Genomic DNA, 22,672 nt, shown 5'->3' with positions numbered 1-22,672 from the left:
TTAATAGTAATTAACCCCATCATATACCTTACACATTGACCCATTATGACTGAGAAACATGATGGGGTTAATTACTATAAGGCTGGATTCACACGAGCATGTTTGGTCCGTAATGGACGGAATGTATTTCGGCCGCAAGTCCCGGACCCAACACACTGCAGGGAGCCGGGCTCGTAGCATTATAGTTATGTACGACGCTAGGAGTCCCTTCCTCTCCGTGAAACTACTGTCCCGTACTGAAAACATGATTACAGTATGGGACAGTTGTCCTGCAGCGAGGCGGGGACTGCTAGCGTCGTACATAACTATGATGCTAGGAGCCCGGCTCCCTGCACTGTGTTTGGTCCGGGACTTTTTGGCCGAAATACGTTCCATCCTTTACAGACTGGACATGCTCGTGTGAATCCAGCCTTAATGTGAGGTACGTTAAAAATTCATCACACCTCGTGCCTCACATTAGAAAATGGAAGAACTTTTTTTTTTTATTACTGTTATCAAAGTATCGTTTTGGTATCGAAATCGGAATACTACGTAAAGTATCGGTATCGAAGTCCAAATTCTGGTATCCTGACAACCCTATTCGGCACATTATATTATTAAACTCTGCAGTTTAGATTGCATTAAGATTCCCTGAAACCAAGAACTGAGCTGCCAGTCTATAGACAGTACATTAAATTATAGACTTCAATGTATGAAGTAGATCCATAGACCTGCCACAGAGTCGTGATTACACAGTCCCTCCATACAGTCGCACCACCGAAGATCTTCTTTCCGGGTCTACATTGGAATATACTGGGTGGGTCAAAAGTCTCCATATATAGAGGAAATTGACACTCTTCCAAAAAACTTACTTTATTCACAAAACATGCTCTACACGTTGCCATTCCTTGGAAAACATGGATGCGTCTCTCCCACTCATATAGAACACATGGTATAACTGTATTTAGGGTTCTTGAAGGCCATTCTATATCAAGAAAAGATAACCGCACCCCAGCTTTACCCCACAAATAAAATTGTTAATATTTTACGAATGCACTGCAGTGGATATTCTGATATCATCGTGTTTTATTTTGTGATAAACAGGTAGCTTTACACATCGCTGTCAGCAGATGGCGTACTAGGATTATATACACAATATCACCGAAAATAGATGTAAGAACATTGTGGTTAAATGAAAATGTATGGTCATCAATAATTTCCAATCCACACCTGCCATCCTCCACCACTGAGAGCCGCAGTTTTAGCTAATGGAATGGAGGAAAAATAATGGAATGTTCCATTACATGCTGTATTCCTGAGGTATTCTCCACTTGAAGTATAGCTTCTAGAGGAGACTATGGTGCCTGATGGAGGAACTACGGTATATAGCGGCACATGTAGTACCACGAAAAACCATAGTCACTGTGTGCCGTAGAAAGGCAACATTCTCCCGGCTTTGCCATGTTAATGACACCTAATACTTTCAACCTTTTCACCAAAAAACAGATTTCAAGTTTAAAAAAATAGTCCATTTACTTGATTGGGGTTAATCTGCAGTATCGGGCACAGCCATGTGTGTAAATGAGCCTCTAGGGCTGGATAAACATGTTCTGATGATTGGTGAGTTGCCCAGGGATTTTATGCCGCAATCCAACATTGATAGTCTCTCCTAAGCCTAGGCCTTCAATATTTTAGTCAAAGAAAAACCCATTAATTGCAGCTGCCATAAAGCACACACCCCCTGCTGCAATGGCTGTGCAGACAATACAGGAAGGAATTTTAATATTTTATATTTAAATTAAAATATAAAATACATGATTTTTTCCATTCTAACATTTAATTTAAAAAAAATAAAATTAATTTCATGATACATTCCCTTAAATCTTTGTGCCAAAAAGAATTACTACTTGTGCTGAATGTGCCACTTTGTGATTCATATTAGAAAAGTGGGCGGAGTTACCGTATTGTCATATTTATTAAATGTGATGCCGCCAGCATTACATTTAAGCAGAAAACCTAAACTAAAAGCATTGTGCGTTCTCCTATCTAATAACGTGCAATGAACATTGATACATGTGAGGCTGTTCCTTCTTTTTCATTTCCTTTGTATCCTATTCATAATATTTCACGTTATATTTTTTATTTTTTCCTTTCTAAAATACCTTTTACATTTCCACTACACTTATGCCAGTTTCTCCTGTAAATGATAGTAAATGCGTCGCCTGCGGGGGGCCACACCCTATTCAGTTAAGCTCCACCCTTTTTTTAAAGTGCCGCGAATGGGGGAAACGTACCAAGAGTTGCAATTCTGACTTTTCGGACGTTTGTGACATTTCTATGCCAGAAAACTGATGTAGAAACGTTCAGCTTTCCCTCGAGTGTTTACTAGATTATATAAATCAATGAGCGTTGGTTTTTCCGACCACTGCATCTGAATCCATTATGAAGAATAGTGACGACCTGGGCATAATTATGGTTGTGTAATGTCAAAAACATTGTGACACACGGCACCTCATTAGGACGTACAACACCGATTCTCTGTGTAATGCTTTGAAATCCAGGAGTGAAGTTTTTGTAGGGAATTCTATAATTGTAACACTATTAGGGTATGTTCACAAGCCCTATTTCCGGACGTAATTCGGGCGTTTTATGTCTTGAATTACGCCTGAAAATACGGCTCCAAACCGCCGGCAGACATCTGCCCATTGAAATCAATGGGGTTACGATGTTCTGTGCACACAGGCTTTTTTTTTTACGCGCCGCTGTCAAAAGACGGCACGTAAAAAGACGCCCGCGTCAAAGAAGTGCATGTCACTTCTTGAGACGTAATTGGAGCCATTTTTCATTGACTCCATTTCAGGCGTATTGGACGCTGCCGTGTGAACATACCCTTAATCTAATCAAAGGCTGCAGTACTAAAATAGCATTTCTAGAAAACAAAGTATTCAGAATCCCCATATGAGCCAGATCAGAGAGCTGCTGCAAAGAAGATGTCTGTGCAATTCACAGAGGGCCGTTAACTTTTAGGGTATGTGCACACGATATCGACCATTACGGCTGAAATTATGGAGCTGTTTTCAGGAGAAAACAGCTCCGTAATTGCAGACGTAGTTGCTCGTCCTCGCATTTTGCGAGGCGTCTTTGACGGCCGTAATTTAGAGCTGTTCTTCATTGAATTCAATGAAAAACGGCTCAAATTACGTCCAAAGAAGTGTCCTACACTTCTTTGACGAGGCAGTCATTTTACGCGTCGTCGTTTGACAGCTGTCAAACGATGACGCGTAAATTACAGGTCGTCGGCACAGTACGTCGGCAAACCCATTCAAATGAATGGGCAGATGTTTGCCGACGTATTGGAGCGGTATTTTCAGGCATAAATCGAGGCATAATACGCCTCGTTTACGCCTGAAAATAGGTCGTGTGAACCCAGCCTAAAGGTGTTTTCCAGCCATTAAAAATTGATGGCCTATCCTCAGGATAGGCCATCAATAGCTGATGGGTCGTGGTCCGACTCCCGGGACTCCCGCCGATCAGCTGTTTCGAAGGGGCCGCAGTGCTCGTACGAGCGCTTTTTCCCCTTCATTTCTTCTTGGTCACTGTGACTCGTCGACACGCATTTAGAGGCGATTCACAGGTATTGCATCCTTTTCTCCCATTCACTTCAATGGGTGAAAAGGATGCAATACCTGTGAATCGCCGCTAAATGCGTGTCGACGACACACAGTGAGCAAGAAGAAATGAAGGGGAAGCAGTGCTCATACGAGCACTATGGCCCTTCAAAACAGCTGATTGGCGGGGGTTCCGAAGGTCGGACCTATGGATATTCTATCAATTTTTAGTGCTTGGAAAACCCCTTTAAGGCTATACTCACACTACAGATTTAGTGGCAGAAAAACAGACACAGATTTCAAGGGAAATCCTCGTCATAAATCCACACATTACTCACAGATTTTTTTCCGCAGACTTATGCGAATTAGCCTCCTTCAATGGGGCTAATCTGCGTGTGGAAATCCGCCGGCGTGATCATTTACCAAGTAACACTGCGAATGATAACAGGTAGTTGCTACGGTAATCCAAAGTGGACGCCCCATTTATGGGTAAAACTGTCAACAGAACAACATGCACGATTTGTCTGTAAATAAGGCATTGTTCACATCTGCTTTGGAGGCTACGTTAGGGGCCTCCGTCGCAGATCCAGCCAAGATTACCAGAGACACTAGCGCAGCATGCAGCGCTGTTGTCACCGGTAAAATCCCAGATCCCAAACAGATCCCATTATGGCAATGGGTTTCACCGGCCATGGTCGGTATCCACTATCCAACGCAAGTGTTGCTTCTGTTATTCCCTTGTTCTGCTCCTCTGACATAGCAGTACAACGGAACACACTGACGCAGGTGTGAACATAGCCTTACTTACAATGTTCTGACCGTTCCGGTTCACTGAGTAGCTAAGTCACTTAAAGCGGGATGTCCTATCTGGACATAAGCTCTGTTAGGGTATATGAAGATCCCTCTGTGGCAGATTTGGTGCAACCATGTTACATGGTGGCCCATTCTTACGAATGGGCACTGGCCACTGTTTGCTAAACGGGTAACCTCACACAGCTTCCCCTGCGACTTCAAGCTGATCACCTGGGGTTAGAGAAGCCGGACCTAAAAATATACTTATATAGAAATATACACAGATCCAACAACACATTCTAAAAAAAAAAACAATCAAGATATCAATCTAACAAGGCGAACAGGGACCTTTTGTGGACGCAAGGTATCGCTGCAGCCACAATAACACCTGTGTCATCCGATTTCAGGGTCAGACTGTAATGAGATCTGGGGTGGTATTGTGAGAATAACTCCCGCGGCCCATATTACGAACCCACTGCTGACGCCACTGACCTTATTACACAGAGAGCTGCAGTTTGCTGCTGCTATAGGATCTTCAGTTTTCTGGACTAACAGTTCTCTGTGGTTGGCAAGTCTACGATCTAAGGTTAGTGTCTATACATAGTCGTCTTTATACTGTATATACTGTTTTACTATGTGGACCACCTAACATAATATAATGTCATTGAACACATAGTATTTTAAATCAATTGCATGTATCAACCTAGAGTTTGACATTATAATGATGCTCATAGTCTGTCTATAGTAAAAAGGGAAGCAATCTGTGGATATCCAGCTGTTGTGCAACTACAACTCCCAGCATGCTGCAAAATGGTACTTCTAAAATACAGTCTGACAAGAGAATTTGATAATGTTTTCACACACTTGAGAAACTGCGGTTTATAAATATTTTTGCTCATTGACTCCTATTGAATAAAATAATACACTATTAACAATTATGTGTCAAGCTGAAAATAGAGGCAATGCTTTTCTCAATGGTCTGATGGTAAACGACAATCACTAACAATAATGATGAAAACTTACTTTCAAACTGGCTGCCGATAATCCCAATATCTAGGACCGTTGTCTCCAATGTTACACTCAGAGGGGTCCAGGAAGCTGAGGTATGAGCTGCTGTTTGGTGGGGTCCTCTGGAAAGTTGTACTTGCCTGTGAAACAGAAGGGACGCTGTGGTCACCAGTGATTTTTTTTGTTTCACTAAAAATATAGTCAAGTTGTCAAATGTGGACTTTTTTTTAACCTCTGCAGAGCTGCTATTTTGTTAAAGTGGGAAGGAAAATCACTGGTGGCCACAACCTTTCCTCCATGTCTTGGCAGGCATATATCAAAGCTTCCTATACCCTTTCAGTATGGTATAGTGGAACAGAAATTTTAGGATTATGTCATTCACCTCAATTTTTAGGTTTTGAATGAAACCGCAGCTTCTTTTTGTAATTATATGTTAGGGGATACTTCTTATTTAATACATCTTTAATCACTATATCGTAGCATTTATCGTATACATTCAGATATTTTAACACAATCTAAATAATATTGGATGATTCATCCATTACAATTGATAACCAGCTGTGATCCACCAAAACAAGTGTTTTTATCTATCTATCTATCTATCTATCTATCTATCTCATATCTATCTATCTAGCACACAAGAAAATAGCGACAGCACACTGCGAACACTAATGCCATCTAAGCCTCTAAATATAAATAAATATGCATTACTGCTAAATCTACTTACAATATTTATCTAGCTATCATCTTCTATGATCAATCAATCTATCTATCTTTCTATCTATCTATCTATCTATCTATCTATCTATCTATCTATCTATCTATCTATCTATCTATCTATCTATCTATCTATCTATCTATCTATCTATCTATCATCTATCTATCTCTCATATCTATCTATCTATCTATCTATCTATCTATCTATCTATCTATCTATCTATCTATCTATCTATCTATCTATCTATCTATCTATCTATCTATCTATCATCTATCTCATGCTCATCTGCTGCTCCATTCAAAGTTCTCACAGCGGCCATGCAGTGAGGAGGAATGAGGGACCCCTGTTCTGGTGATCGGTGGGGGTTCCAGGGTTGGGTTCACAGCGATCAGACACATCACCTATTCTGTAGATAGGTGATAAATGTTGATTCTGGAAACTATCCCTATTTAAGGCTCTGTTCATACCTCCGTCATGGTCTTCGTACTTAAAGGAGCCATAACCAGTATGACATATCCCAACAAATCCAGATGGATCCCGTTGACCTATTCAATCCCATTCAAAAAGACATGAAATCACCAAGAGATTCTTACCTACATCATGGTGTGCACCACTTCTGTCATGTTTCCATCAGGGTTCTGGTGTTTTTGACAGCAACTATACTGCGGCAGAGGAGGCCATTCCTGATGTAAAAAAAACACCAGAACACCAATGGAAAACAATACAGATGTGAACAGAGCCATAATCCTTATTTTACATCTAATCTGTGTTATTTGGACATATGTAATATTCAGTGAACAAAAATGACACACCATTTTTAATAATTTGTAAAATAATTTGAATTTATTAAAATGTACGCTGCCGGGACACAAAACACCTTCCATCATTTTTAGTTACAACCCAATCAAAATAATATATAATAGCTACATAGGATGATTCACATCGTTCTTTCATAACAAGAAGACAGAAGTCAAACCCCTTCAATTTTTATGATGCCTTAAAATTTCTCTCCTGAGAGACCTTTAAAGAATGTGACTTTGAAATTATTTTGATGTAATGTTCAAAGAGATCTGATCTGTCGTGGGAAGGAAGATGTGAAGCCCCAAACATGTACTGGAGCAGCAATAACATTTTGGGTGGAGCGTAATGCAGGAACACGGCCGGATGCATCAGAATAGTGATATCTAAGGATTTTTATGTTTTTTTTAGTCATATATAAATAAGGCTTTATTGTTATATAATAAAAACTAATAAAACGTTTTAACACCTCTGTTAGTTGTCAGTAAATGGAAAGTTTATGGCAGACTTATCTTTTTTTTTCTGGTGTAGATACATTAAAAAATATAGTTTAGTAGTTTATAGCTTTAGTAGTTTAGTAGTTTATGGCTTTAGTAGTTTATAGCTTAGTAACAATTTTATGAAACACCTGCCCTTCTTTTTGATACATATGAATGTGTTGGCATAAATTGGTGGGCCTAGTGGCACCGCACGTGACTCTTTAATAAATCTTGGTCAGTGTTTACATTGAGAGGCCAAAAAAAGAATCCCCTGATGATATCAACACATATACATCAACAGGAGGAAAGCTGTTTAGTGTTGTCATCCAGCTTTCCTAGGGTCCTGAATAGCTCACATAAATAAATAAATAAATAAATAAATAAATAAATAAATATATATATATATATATATATATATATATATATATATATATATATATATATATATATAGAAAAAATCGAGCAAAGAAGCAGCACAGGTGAATAAATTTCATTTTTTGCTATTGAGTGCTATTGAGTGCTGCTTCTTTGCTCGATTTTTTCCATATACCTTACTGGGAGAACGTCACTCCCTGTTATTTGAAGCTTAGCACCAGCTGTTTTTTGTTTTTTGCACAGTGCTGCTCCTATTATATGTTTGTTTCTTATATATATATATATAGTATATTCATATAATATAATCCTGTGTAATAAGATATTGAGTAGTTAATGTGCGCAGCTACGGTAGGGGACAACTACAAGGATTTTTCATGTATAAGGAGCGAGATCTGGCAGTGTCCCTGAGGTATTCAACAAGTACAGTGGGTGTATTGTAATACCCTGTTCTGCGCTGCAAAGGTTTTTCTTTCCTCACGTGTCACATGGAGCAGCGTATTCCCAAATGTTTCCTTAGACAAGGAGATCTGTGTGCATTTCCCAGACAAGTCAGTTGCAACACAGTAAGAAAATGTACTTAGCAATTTTTTCTTAAACGGTATACTAAGAAAATTGTCCATATACAATATATCATGTTCATTCTCTGAAATGCCTTACAGCTTAATTTCTTAAAATGAATGTCCCCATTCGAAAACCATTTTTACTTTTGGTTATTAAATAGGTTAAAAGTTCTGTGCTGAATAATATCGAAATTCTCTGGCGATTTAGGATTGTGAGGGGTTCAATGGTAATATTCATAGTGGTCTAAGCAGGTTTAGGGTGGTTTGCCTTCTAAAATGGTTAAATGGGTTGTTGGATTTATTGATTTTTGAATAGTATATTTCCCAGCACCTTTATAATGTTTTTATGTTTTTGTTTTTTTTGTAGGATGCACATAGGAATTAAACTTTGCTTCCTCATGGTGATTTATAGTCAGAAAAGGATTATAGCCGCTCTCAGTTCTCCATTTTCAGGTACCAAGTAAATACTGAAATTCGCTATCAGGTGTCTACACGTCATCTTTTCCAGTTCTATTGCTGATAATTTGGTTAACAAACACAGTCAGCAATGTTTTACGGCAGATGATCTTTGTTACTGTTAGATAAGTAACTGTGATTGTCACATAGTGTCAAATCCACTCCAGTTGTATAACATGTTTATGTTAAATATACTTATTTTTTCAATATCCTTTACAGATTTGCCAGAACAACTGAGAAGAGGATTGGTCAGTATGGTTTATTATATTACTGGGTTTGTTTTATTGGACACTCGCTGATATAATGTGATTTGTGAATTTATTTCTTTTTTTTGCAGAACGAATTGATATCTGGAAAGTATTTAAATGGTAATGTGATTCTAGCTGTATTATACATATTTATCTCTTTGCACAGGAACGCTCGACATTTATTTAATTTGTAATGAAAATTCTTCTTACTTTATCAGAATTGCTGCTGGACACAATCGCTTGTAAACGATGCAGCCGAGACTAAGATACAATCACAATGGAAAAAAAACACTGCAAAACTGCATACTAATACATGCAGTTTTACAACGATTGGGTCCACTATTTTTTTCTAGAATTGCTTACTTAGGAAACCACATTATGGTGCTCAAAGGGATTAGTCGGGCACGGACAACTGATGACCTATCCACAGGATAGATCATCAGTATATGATCGGTGGCGGTCAGACACTTGGTGCCCGGAGGCAGGCGGAGCAGCTGATCGGTGCAGGGTGTTGGACTCCCACCGATCATATACTAATGACCTATCCTGTGGATGGGTCATCAGTTGTCCGTGGCCGGACAACCCCTGTAATGTGATCTCATTTCTTTGTATACACTCCTTTTACTCCCCAAAGACACAACAGATTGGACATGCTGCGATATGCAAAAAAAATTAAAAAAGTACCAAGCTTTAAAAAACAGCACCTTTTTTAAATGCTAAATTCACGTAAAAGCTTTGCCAGAGTCCGCATACGGCCATGTCATGCTCCATTGGTTGCTATTTGTATTGAGCTATTCTGCTTGCTTCTAGGGGAGAATAGCTCCATAGAACGGGCATCCAATGGAGCATGCCACGATGGATCCATCAGAAAAATCCTTCATAGGCCTTCATATAAAATCAGAGGCTTTTGGAGGTACAGTGAGGCCTTATGCACCTCTATGGGTGCCCTATATGACTCTGTACAAAATTTAGCCATAATATGGCCATGTACAAAAGTCCCAAAGCCTTGGCTGTAATACAGCTGCATTTTGGTGTAATACAGGTGCAACATCCAGACCCCCCATGGTTCTAATGAATCAAACTTTGGTTACCAAAAGGTAATAGGGGGTTCCTGGTGTAGCGGATGTAATATGGATGCCAAAATACAATTGTATTAAATCTGTGTGAAACCAGCATAATGCATCTTTGGGGGATTTAATGGATATAATCCTTCAGTCACATTCAATTATTTTACTTCTATTGGAGCGCGACTGTATCAGCTGCACCACATTACTAGACAACTACATCTACAGCGTGACCCAATGTCAATGTGAAAAACCCCTTTAAAACGTCAAAGTTGGTATCTTTATAGATAAAGCCTCATCTGTCTAGTTCTTGGAGTCTTCACAGAAATACTCTGTTTTTTTTTCCAGGTCTCCTAGAGATAATGCAATTTCAAAGGTAATTTGAACACAACATTCTTAAAGAGATTATCCAGCGTGTGAAAATTATTCTTGAAAAACCTCACAATGCAGTGCAAATATATGTATTAAAAAAAGCCAAACTCACATCACCAATCCCCCGCTGCTCCCATTTCACAGCTGCCAGTCCCCAGCTTGTCTCTACTTCTTGCTTCAGCAATGACGTGTGGACACAGGGACATGTGACTGCTGCAGCCAATCACTGACTGTAGCGGAGTACCAGGCAGCAGCGGAATAGGAGCAGCAGGGGATCGGTGAGGTTAGTATTGCAATTTTTATGTTTGTACGGCATTGTGAGCTGTTTCAAAAATATTGTATATTTGCTGACAACCCCTTTAACCTGAAACTGTGAAAAATTGTCACATGTCATGACACTTGGGGGTCAACTTCAAATTATGGTGCATTTGTAGGTAATACTAAGGTGTCAACCAATATAATTACTTCTGTTTGTAGTTTGAACAAATGGACACCAGATTTAGAAGATGAAGTCCTACACTATCTCTCCACTCCAAATCCTACTTATATATTCAGCCTCCAGGTAATATATTAAAATCTAAGTGTAGGACTTAGGTATAATTGCTACCTTTCCTCTACCTCATCTTCTACCTCTATTAATTAAATTGCATCTGTTATGTTATACGTTAATTTTGTAATATCAATTCACGTATATAAATGATTAATATGAAATTACCATTCATCTAACGATGTGTTTTGGACGTGATCCATGTTGTATGGGAGTGCTTAAATTGTCCTTTTTTTAAGATATCAGTGAAAAGGTACCTGGCAGACCTTAGTGGTGACCCAGAGCTTGTGTTGGCTGAATTAGAACAACTCGATCATCAGTTATTTGCAAGAGCTATGGGATATCTTTTCAGTGGGAAGAAGGAAAATTTTGTAAGTATAACAAGCTTGACCAATGAGCATGAATACAGAATATAATTCCAGCCATTGGCAAGTTCATTCTTATGTAACATTTGACTTTAGTATTGGACTTAGGTTCCTTGGATGCACCAGAGGATATGTTTCTATCCAAAACATGTATAGTCCACTTTTAACTGCATTATTTACTTTGTTGTTGCTGTCATTGCACTCACAGGATATATCATCAGTAAAGTCTAAAAGAAATGTATATGTGAATCAACCCATATGGAATAAACCCTAGAGGCAAATAGTCAGCTTTTGATGGAATTGTCCTCTGCTGTAATGCCAGGGACCATTATTGGCCTGAGCCTGATCCTCTGATGATAGCAATCGTCCCTATATAAAGATAGCTTTAGGGCCCTGACCAACCTACAGACTAGTGATCCCCTGCCTAAGCCAAGACTATTCTTCCAGTAGAAGATGCACTAATGGCCAGACTGAAGCTTTATCATATCCTGGATGCATTATGAGAGGGCCCAGCTTATTGGAAAAGACTAGTATACTGGCAAGAGTTAAAAAGTACAGGTCAAGAGGAAGACCATCACCGAGATGGATAGAGACAATCACAAGAACATAAACTCTCCAATGGGAAGCTTGAAGATCCAAACAGTAGACAGGACACTGTGGAGAAACACTATTCAAATGGTCGATGACAATAAAAGCCAACTTCTCGGCACAAAATAATATAAAAACATGATGGGAATGAAGAGTCCTGATCATGAACCATAGTGTGGTTTACAATAGCAACGAGTTTCGATCTTGCAGTCTTGAGTGGTCTTCTGATTCTGTGTGTAAGTCAATAGTCTTATTAATTTTCATCTAGGGCCTTCAGGGGACCCTCTGGTACTCTGATGGGCCAGTCCAACCCTGTGTGCATTGTCCTAAATTAGAAATTATCCAATAAAATATGATACATTTGACCACTTGAATAGTTTTCATCATATAGAAATGCTAATTCTTCAGAAAGGACTCTGAAGGTTATGGACAATCCTATCAAAATTGCGCCTCATCAACAACTAGGGGGCACCTCACCAATAACTGGAGGGTGCCTAACAAGTAAAGCCCGCCTCACAGTTTGAAAATCACTGATTTAAAATATATGTTCACCTTTAACTATTTTCTGACATGTTGAGTAGTGTCAGAATACAGTATTGGTGGGGGTACATACTACAGTTAAGGGGCTGCAGTGCTCCTGGATCCTCATTTTCTAACATTTCTCAATCCTATCTGTGAAAATATAAAGGATTCGTCTGCTTTTGACGAGTCACTTGACGATAAGCTGGGACCTAAAGCTGTAATCTATGGGGGAACTCAGCAGCAAGTGTTCAATTCCCCTGCAGCACCACCACAGGGAAAATGAAGCATTACACTGCTGCTTAGTTCTCCAGAGTGATAGATGCTCTCTGTAGCCGCTGTCTGATCTGCCTAATAGATAAAGGTCCTGAATGGGGAATTTCCTAATGAGGTGTTTGGGAAAATTAGGTTTCTACACCAAACAACTGCCTTTAAGGTATTCTGTCAGAGAAAAAAATTAATAGGTTTTTGTGATTTCAGTTTTTATTTACAATAGTTGTTTATTGAGAGTTTTTGCTTATTCTTTTTTTGCCACAAAATTATTTTTAACGATGTCTTATGCCAAGGGAATGGCCAGCATTGATGTGGACTTTGAGAGCATGCGGGATGAAATTTTCCAGTCTCCTGTAGGAAATCGTAGTTTGTTCAACACCACCCTCCGGAAATGTCTTCCAGCCTTGTACTCAGCTGAGTGTGTGAAAATACTAGGTCAAGTCACACGTATGTATGGTGGTACTTACCTGCAAAGTGATGTGATAGCGAGATTGCCAACTGAGATACTAGATGACCCATTCAGAAATCTGTAAGTATAAAACCAAGTACTTATTCAGACATAGTATATAAGCTGATCTGTCATCAGACTATGAAGCCCTATATAAGGGCAGCATAGTATTAGGAGAGGTCCACTCTCCTATGAGCCAAAGCGGCAGAAAAATATATATTGTGTTTGTTGGCTTATAGAAGTGTTAAAAAAATACACCAGACTCATGAGTCTGGTGCCTTCGTGAGAGGAGTGCTTCACCCCTCCCAACAGTGATTGACGGGCTGCTCTGTATGCAAATAGACAGTAGATAGCCGTCAACCACCACCGAGAGGGGCGGCGGGGTGGCGGGGGAGCTCACTACTCATGAATTCTTTGAACGCTCCTATTAGCCAAACAACACAACAAATTTTTGTGCCATTTTGGCTAATAGGAGAGCGGACCTGTCCCCATACTATCCTGCCCTTATATAAGACAGCATAGCCCGATGACAGATCCACTTTAATATATATTGTAATGTGCCGAGTACATTTGTCATAAATATTTAGTGTTCGCTTCATCATTTTACCTACAAAACAGAAGCAACCAGTTTATATATTTGGGCCCATGATGCTTAGGCTATTTTCACAATTGCTTTGAGCCACCGTCAGGAATTCTGACAAGTTGGAGCACGATTCTTACTAAACGATAATAAACTCATATACACCATACACAAATTTTAAGTTCTATAATAAATAAAGACATTTAGGATATCTCATACATTTGCCAGGATATTATGCAAACTTTACAGAGTAGAAACTAATAGATAAAAACTTTAAATGACCATAAGCAGTCACAATTGTATTGAGGAATATTTCTCTATGTAGACATACTATATATTGTTATCACCAACTGAGAAACAAGAATTAGAAATAAATAAGGTAATCATAACATAGTGACATAAAAGTAGCGATTGACCCCTCTATAATTACTTTTGTAGTTCATCCGTATTTAGGGATCTATATGACAAGCTAAAGGCCAATGACCGGAGAGCCCTTTATGAATGGATGACTCAAGTTCTGCAAACTTCCTATGCAGTCAATGGTAAGCATGAAGTGTTTATTGTGGTATTATTGGTGGCCCAGAAAAGAGCAACAATGGCCTGGTAATAAGATAGTCTGTGAAATGGAAGCCAAAATCAGCAGAGCAAGTTATGTTTGTCTGACCTCAGAGTTGGGGCACACCAAGAAGGAGTATCTCAGGGCAAGTGCGTGTCCCTTATAATGTCCAATATATAACCTGCAGGATGCAGTTACATCAGATAAGGATGAGGAACTTCATCTACTTTTCATGGGTAGACTATTTTATTTTTATTTTTTGGAAGGATGTAATTTATTTCTGTAATTTTGACCCAATTGCTTTTTTTTTTCAAGATATTTTAATTTTGAGCATTTTCCTTTTTTGACTTGGTGATGGTCTCAGGCTTGTCAATATTGTAAGGCAAGTCCATGGGCTGGTTTACATGCGCTTGAGAACAGTAGGTATGTCTGTGCATACTGTGGGCTTTGTACACCAAAATCAACAAGCAATGTGAAGATCCTGTGGCTATGCCATAAATATCTGAGATGGGAATACTCCTTTAAGGCTAGATCTCACATCTGTCATTCAGAACAATGGTGAAGTAGCACTGTTACCTGACATGTCACCATTTTAGGAGACTTTGGTGAGGATTTTCACATAGTAAAAAAAAAAAAATCAGTGCAGAATTTAGGATTTTCATAGCTGATTTTATCCAGGAGCCAATTGCAATTTTTTTTTACTGGTCAAGGAATGAAATTTCCTTAGGCATTAATAGAACACAACCCAAAAAGTTAGGACCCAGCAGCAGTTTTCTAGGTGCATTGACTACCTGTCTTCTGGGATTTGTCCAACTCGGGGCTACACATATGGGAACACAGCATCCAGGACAACCCAAAAAAGATATGGGTCCAGTTCTTATTTCTGGATCGATACAAATTATACTGTTTCATTGAAACAAACTAGAAAATCTGTTTAGCAAATATTATTATACTTATTGAATTCCAGAAACACAAATATATTATTGATAATCCAAAAAATCTGTGTTTTTTTAGGCAAAAATTTACTTTATAGTTTTGTATCAACAAATACAGCAACTCTGCTATGGTAGTTACAATGGCGTAGAGTAAATAATAATCCAGGCTGCAATAAGGAATTGTTGAATAAATGGGGGCAGCGCATTTCCGATATTAATAAGCAGTGAATGCAATTATAAAACGGGACAATAGTCCATTAGGTGCTCAGTACTTTAGCTTTTAGAAGAGGTGATATATTAAAAAGTAGATTTTGTAATTATTTGCGCCACTATAACTAAACCTCAAATGAAGAGTTCAAGTTGAATCCACGTCATCGTTTTCTATCTGGCTCCAATTAGTTTCTAATACAAACGCCATTAAAATAGTCTCCCCGTCTGGTAATTGGCTCCTTTGATTTAGGATTTTTAGATGTTTAGCGATGCTAAAAAAATCATAGCTCCATGGTTGCAAACTGTACCTAATCTTTAGGGACATTAGGTGTACACTTGAAATCCTATTTCCACTGTAGGCTATAGAACTGGATATGTCTGACTTCACTGTAACAGCGTATACTACAGCATATCCTAGTATGTTTTTGTGGCATTGGATAGGGTTGATGTGCTATAGACGTAGAGTGCAGTTGGTGGTCGCAACAGTCCCTGAAGCCGGAGGAGGCCTAAAAGTTCCCTCTACCCCATTTGAGGAGATTAATACTGCATGTTCTAGTTGGGGGGCCCTGTTATAGATTTTGCATTGAAGCGCAGGTTAAAGTTAGGCTCCTGCATGATTTAAATATTGTAGGACACTCTTGCTATACGTTTGGCTGAAGAATATATATGGCCATCACAGTATGTTTGTGTATATATATATATATACATATATGTATATGTATATATATATATATATATATATATATATATATACATACTGTATATATAGTATGTATACTGCTGATGCAGCCCATCCCAAAAACTCCTTAAAGCAACGCCATAGTTTTTGACAATCTTGTCATTTACACAATTTGTCCACGGTTTGGTCATTATGGGGGATTGTCTAGTTGCTGGGTGCACAAAGGGGGATTCTTATTTATACTGGCGCACCGTGTATTTCTCCTCTGTGCAATGTGCGCCATTGAGCATGCCATGTTGATGACTCTGACGTCGGCTTAAAACAATGCCAGGCCATCTCTGATAAATGAGGCGCACTCTGAAAGCCCTGCCCACTCTTCCTAACATATTTGTATGTGGCAAAAAAATATATACATTATACATTATAAATATACCTACATGTACACAGAGGCCAATGCTTCCATATCATGGGTGACCGCTGAGAGCCTGTGGATTTTAGGACGCTTCATGGTACATCTACCGCTGGATGAAATCAATAAAATTAATGTCAATGAAGTAAGTATTTTTATCATCACTAATATTAATATAGCTACTTACAGGTAGGCCTTGTCCTATTTTGTTAAAATATTTTGCTGGATCTTTTCTTGTGTCCCTAGATTCGGAGTTTTATAAGCTATGACAATGCCACAAAGCAGCTGGATACGGTATATGATATTACACAAGACCTAGCAAATGCATTTCTGGAGCTAATAAATTCTTCCGGGTTTGATATGAGAAACATCTCCACTCTATATCGGTAAGCATAAGCATACCTGCCAACAGGACTTTCCTATGAAATGAACTGCGAAATGGGTAGAGGTTATAAAAATGTGCAATCAAAGGGACATTTCTGGGTATGTTGGGGTGTACCCAGGTGGACCGCGGTGGGGTTTACAAATGTCCCACAATTAGTACATGGCACATGGATGGTAGACGGGGGCCTGTCACAGATTTTGCATTGGGGCCTAGGAGCTTCAATTTACACCTCTAGGCAGCACTTCATAATCAGGGGAAGCCATAAATATGTAAAATGGCAAATCATGAAACAAAGGCAAATCAACAATGAGAAAAAGAGAGGACCCTTCACGTAAGAGCTTACAATCTACAGGCTACATGGTTATGCCTGCCGCACGCAGCCATGAAATTAGGGACATTAGGGAAAAGCAAAGCTGCCACAGCAGAGGGACATTGCTCTCCCTAACATCTCCAGTAATGACTTTAAAGAGTTGTAAAGTGTTAAATAAAGCTTATAACAGGGCTTATTGCAGCAGATAGGCGCTGCAATGTAGATTACAGTAACGTTTTTATTTTTAAAAAACAAGCATTTTTGGCCAAGTTATGACCATTTTTGTATTTATGCAAATGAGGCTTGCAAAAGTACAACTGGGCGTGTTGAAAAGTAAAAGTACAACTGGGCATGTATTATGTGCGTACATCGGGGCGTTTTTACTTCTTTTACTAGCTGGGCGTTCTGACGAGAACTATCATCCACTTCTCTTCAGAACGCCCAGCTTCTGGCAGTGCAGACACAGCCGTGTTCTCGAGAGATCACGCTGTGACGTCACTTCCTGCCCCAGGTCCTGCATCGTGTCAGACGAGCGAGGACACATCGGCACCAGAGGCTACAGATGATTCTGCAGCAGCATCGGCGTTTGCAGGTAAATCGATGTAGCTACTTACCTGCAAATGCTGATGCTGCTGCAGAATCAACTGTAGCCTCTGGTGCCGATGTGGCCGACACGATGCAGGACCTGTGAGTGACGACACAGATCTGCACTGCCAGAAGCTGGGTGTTCTGAAGAGAAGTGGATGATACTTCTCGTCAGAACGCCCAGCTAGTAAAAGTAGTAAAAACGCCCCGATGTACGCACATAATACACGCCCAGTTGTACTTTTACTTTTCAACACGCCCAGTTGTACTTTTGCAAGCCTCATTTGCATAAATACAAAAATGGCCATAACTTGGCCAAAAATGCTCGTTTTTTAAAAATAAAAACATTACTGTAATCTACATTGCAGCGCCGATCTGCTGCAATAGCAGATAGGGGTTGCAAAATCTGGTGACAGAGCCTCTTTAAGGCCAGGGCTACACCTAGACTTTTTGTAGTACTACAGATTGTTATTAACTCTTGAGTGACAGCTGCAGTCCACAGGATTGTATGCAACTCAATGTATTGATTTGGACTGCAGCTGTAACTCAATAATTAAAACCAACCAATAGTGCTACAAAAAGTCTAGGTGTATCCCTGCTCAGAACTTGTATTATACATTATGTTAGAATGTTATTACGGCCCCTTTAAGTTCTATCTGACAGTGTGGCAGAAAAGATCGTGCCCCCTTGTCGTCATGCTGTGTAAAGTGTATATAGAGCTTAGTGCGTTTTCTATCTGTATGACCTCATTGATGACTTTTGTTCCTCTGTACACTTTAGATTGGGTTTACTCATCTGCTTCTATGATGATATACAAGATCTTGATCCCGTGATTGCAAAAGCTTTATTGCATCAGATGATTAAGTGCAACCAGCTGAGGGGCTTCCGAACTGATGTACAAAAGGTGGGTGAATCCCAAATAAATTGACTTCATAAAATGTGTCACCTACATTGTTACAGTGCTCTTGCACACGACCGAAATCGGGCTGTGAAAAACGGTCCCAGTGTCGGCTGGATTTCCCGGCCTGACCGCTTTACAGGTGAACGGGACTACTGGCATCATAGACATCATAGGCCTCATTTTGTCCAGTTCGGAAGAGCAGTTCCGTGGGGAGGCAGGGACTCCTAGCATCATAAATGTCTATCAGGCCAGGAGTCCCGTTCACCTGTACCGCAGTCGGGCTTGGAAATCCGGCAGACACACGGAAAGTTTTCACAGCCCGAACTTGGTCGTGTGCAAGAGGTGTAAAGAGATTATAAAAGTGTATACATGTTATTATCATTTTCTGGTTTAATGTTATTAAAATGTAACCCTTAGGGCTTGTCCACAAGTAACGGATTTGCTGCGCATTTTCCGTCCAGAATTGCGGAGGAAAAATGCGCAGCGGAATACTGTAGCCGCAAAGTGGGTTTGACCCAATCAATGTCATCCACACACTGCGTAAAAATTCAGTCCGGAAATTCACCTGCGATGCGTGTTTTTAGTTCCACAGCATGTCAATTATTTGTGTGGAAAGTGGACTGATTTCCTTAGTTTTTCTAATGTACTGCGTAATTTGCTACGGAAACGCTGCAGAATTTCTTATAGGGGGTGGAAATTACATCACAAGAAGAAGAAATATCAACACCACACAGCCCTTGAAATAAAATGCACCAAAAAATACGCACCAAAAATCCACACTATTTTCCGCAGTAAAAAAACACATGAAATGGTTCAGATTTTCCGCAGCGGATTGTCTGCTAGTTGATGCGGAAATGTTGCGGAAATTTTCTGCATCAAATCCGTTACGTGTGGAAAAGCCCTTATAGTGTCTACATTATGTTCTCCACACATAACAGGCAGAGTCCTCGAGGATTCATGTAACATTAGAGCTGTGTGTTCGAGGAAGCTGGACTGTCTGTGTGTTGGGAACTCCATTTTTGGAGATTAGGGAAGTGGACACTAATACTGCCATAATACTACTAAAATAATAGTGCCGTAGTGTGCCCACATAATACCACAAACATACAGAGCCTACATAGTAGTACTAAAGTGTGTACTATTGCACTCTTCTGTTCAGAGCCTCCATTGTTAATTCAGTCTGACTTGACGGAAGGATTAGCGTTGAAGGATGGAAGCCATGATCAAACCGTGATAAATCCCAATGTGAGTCAATGGGTATCATTGAACACTGCATCTGTCATAGGATGCATCTGGCACTGCGTCGTGGCCCCCATTATAAACCTTTTTCCAATAACCGCTCGGCAAAACTGTGCACGTTTTATTGCGAATTGCCATGGTTTCATGATTTTACGTTGTACAGTTTTACCAAGCGGTAATTGGCTGCATGGAAAAAAGACAACGTTAATTGACATGTATGAAAGCACCCTAAGACTGGATTCCCACGAGTCCGATATGCTGTGTAAAAGTACGCAGCGTATCCGACCTAAAACCCGCAGTGAATTCCACCTGAAAAACCGCGCCAAATTGTGGTGTCGTTTTTCAGGCAGACTCTCCCTTGTGCAAACCGCAATTTAAGAAAAAATAAGTCTATACTTATCTCAGGACGTTGTCATAGTGACGCGTTCCTCCGTTGTTCGTGCAGTCCGGATTCCTGGGATGACGTTGCAGCCCATGTGACTGCTGCAGCCTGTGACTGGTTGCACCAGTCACATGGGATGAAACGTCATCCCAGGAGGCTGTGCAGCAATTAGTACAGTGGAACGGATTGCTATGACAACGGCCAGGGGTAAGTATAAACTTTTTTATTAATTTTAAATTAAAAAAAGCTTTATTTTTTTTTCTCATTTGCAATTTCTGCAGCGTAATTGCAGTGTTTCTGCCTGCTAAAGTTGCAGCACTTGGCTATTTGTTGCGGGTTTTACATTCCCATAGAATTCAATGGGGAAAACCCACAACAGAAGAGCACAAAATCCGCTCCACAAATCAACTTATGAACATTTTCGCTGTGGATTGTTTTTGTAGCATGTCAATTTCTGCAGCATTTACGCTACGTGGGAACCCAACCTAAGAGCTTTCTCTTGCACTTCTGTGAACAGCACATGATTTTCAGGGAATGCCGTCCAAATAATTGCACCACATTGTGGTGTGTTTTTCCAGCGTATTTTCCGCTGCGTAAAGCCGTGCTGGAAAAGAAACAACAAACCGTTCATACTTACCCCCTCCCTCTTCTCTGCTCACAGTACGGCTTCCTGGCATGACGTTGCAGGCCATGTAACCGCTGCAGCCTGTGATTGGCTGCAGCGGTCACATGGGCTGAAAAGTCACCCCAGGAGGCCTGACTGGAGAAGAAGCAGGGAACTCTGGGTAAGTATAACGTTTTTATTTTTTTTCTTACTTGCGATTTTTGCGGTGGAATCGCTGTGATTCCACCGCAAATGTCGCAACACATACTGCTTTGTTGCGGGTTTAAGCACCCCATTGAATTAAATGGGAAACCTGCAACAGAAGAGCTGTGATTCCGCAGCATTAATTGACATGCTGCGGTTGAAGAAACCGCACTGCAGGTCAATTTATGTGCGGTTTTTTTACAGTGTGGGGACGAGATTTGTTGAAATCTCACCCACACTGCTGCTACTGTAATACGCTGCGGAAAATCCACAGTGTTTACCTAAAGGTGGATTCACATGTGGATTCAACTTTAAGGTTGTTCGCACCATAAAAAAAACTTTGCACTTCCTTTCACATGTTAAAACAGAGAGTTGCTATTTGACCCAATCATCACTGTTTGCTATTATGTTATTTTCCTTATAAAATAGGTTAAAATCTATATAAATACCAAATTAACATTCTCTTTTACAGTTAAAGTCTCAGTTCCTTCGAATAGCTGTCTTAAACCAGTCCCTGAATGAAAACCTGGGCTCTCTCTCAGATGCCGTGGTTGGACTGACCATATCCCAGCTTGAATCATTATCTCCAGAAGCTGTACAGAGCGCTATCCTAACACTCCAGCAAGTCTCAGGGTGGACTAAGAGCCAGATTATAGTCCTTACAAGAAAGTTTCTACACTCTGAGAAGGTAATGCGGATTTAGAAACATTAACGTAGAAAGGCTCTCCAGCTGTTATTAAAAATTGAATAGTACTTTATTGTAAAGTATGAAACTGCAGTGAACAGAAATCATTATATTACATATTTAAAAGACGCACTGAAGTTGGATAAAAACTCTCCCTAAACCCTAAATGAACGTGCCCTAATCCCCAGATATCTCTGGCCCAATGGTAAATTCCAACAGAACGTGCGATGGGTCTGACTGGTCCTACAAAATTCTGTTTGCTACACCTACACATCTTTTTTTTAAATATCTGATATCGCACGAACATTACAACCAATTATGGGCCTGGCCGTGTTAGCTACTCTACACAACAAACGCTGTTCCTTTATTGTCGCCAGACCAAACAGTAATTCTGTAGGTTAAATGACTCTCAATTGTTTCCCGATAATAATTCTGCAAAATGTCAACGCTGCTAGGCCTTCTTAACAAGAGCATATATTGTACTACAAGTTTCATCCTCACCTGCAAGGCTTCGTTCACATCTGCGTCGGGGTTCCGTTCCGTCTGAGCTTTCCATCGGAACGGAGCCCTGACTGACACAAACGGAAACCATATGTTTCCAATTCTATCACCATTTATTTAATTTGTGACGGATCCGGTGCCAATGGTTTCCGTTTGTCTCAGTTGTGCAAGGCTTCTGTCGTTTTGACAGAATGAATACCATAGTCAACTGCGCTATTGATTCCGTCAAAACGACAAAACCCTTGCACAACGGAGACAAATGGAAACCATTGGCACCGGATCTGTCACCATTAAAATCAATGGTGATGGA

At 39.9% G+C, this 22,672-nt stretch overlaps 1 protein-coding gene across 1 annotated transcript in view; it reads left to right on the top strand.

The window, feature by feature from the left end:
• Nucleotides 1-9,876: 9,876 nt before the first annotated feature.
• The window catches only part of OTOA (otoancorin), a 68,021-nt gene continuing 55,225 nt past the window's right edge, over nucleotides 9,877-22,672 (top strand). Inside the window, exons 1-10 of the mRNA XM_075831562.1 lie at nucleotides 9,877-9,934; nucleotides 10,434-10,461; nucleotides 10,935-11,019; nucleotides 11,244-11,375; nucleotides 13,043-13,278; nucleotides 14,216-14,319; nucleotides 16,605-16,711; nucleotides 16,813-16,952; nucleotides 18,627-18,750; nucleotides 21,649-21,864. Coding sequence (XP_075687677.1) covers nucleotides 9,877-9,934; nucleotides 10,434-10,461; nucleotides 10,935-11,019; nucleotides 11,244-11,375; nucleotides 13,043-13,278; nucleotides 14,216-14,319; nucleotides 16,605-16,711; nucleotides 16,813-16,952; nucleotides 18,627-18,750; nucleotides 21,649-21,864 — 1,230 coding nt within the window. The remainder of the gene's footprint in view (nucleotides 9,935-10,433; nucleotides 10,462-10,934; nucleotides 11,020-11,243; nucleotides 11,376-13,042; nucleotides 13,279-14,215; nucleotides 14,320-16,604; nucleotides 16,712-16,812; nucleotides 16,953-18,626; nucleotides 18,751-21,648; nucleotides 21,865-22,672) is intronic.

This window comes from Rhinoderma darwinii, chromosome 6 (assembly GCF_050947455.1).
Source record: "Rhinoderma darwinii isolate aRhiDar2 chromosome 6, aRhiDar2.hap1, whole genome shotgun sequence".
NCBI lineage: Eukaryota > Metazoa > Chordata > Amphibia > Anura > Rhinodermatidae > Rhinoderma > Rhinoderma darwinii.
The sequence above is the reverse complement of the archived record's forward strand: the minus strand, read 5'-3'. Positions and strand labels throughout refer to the sequence as shown.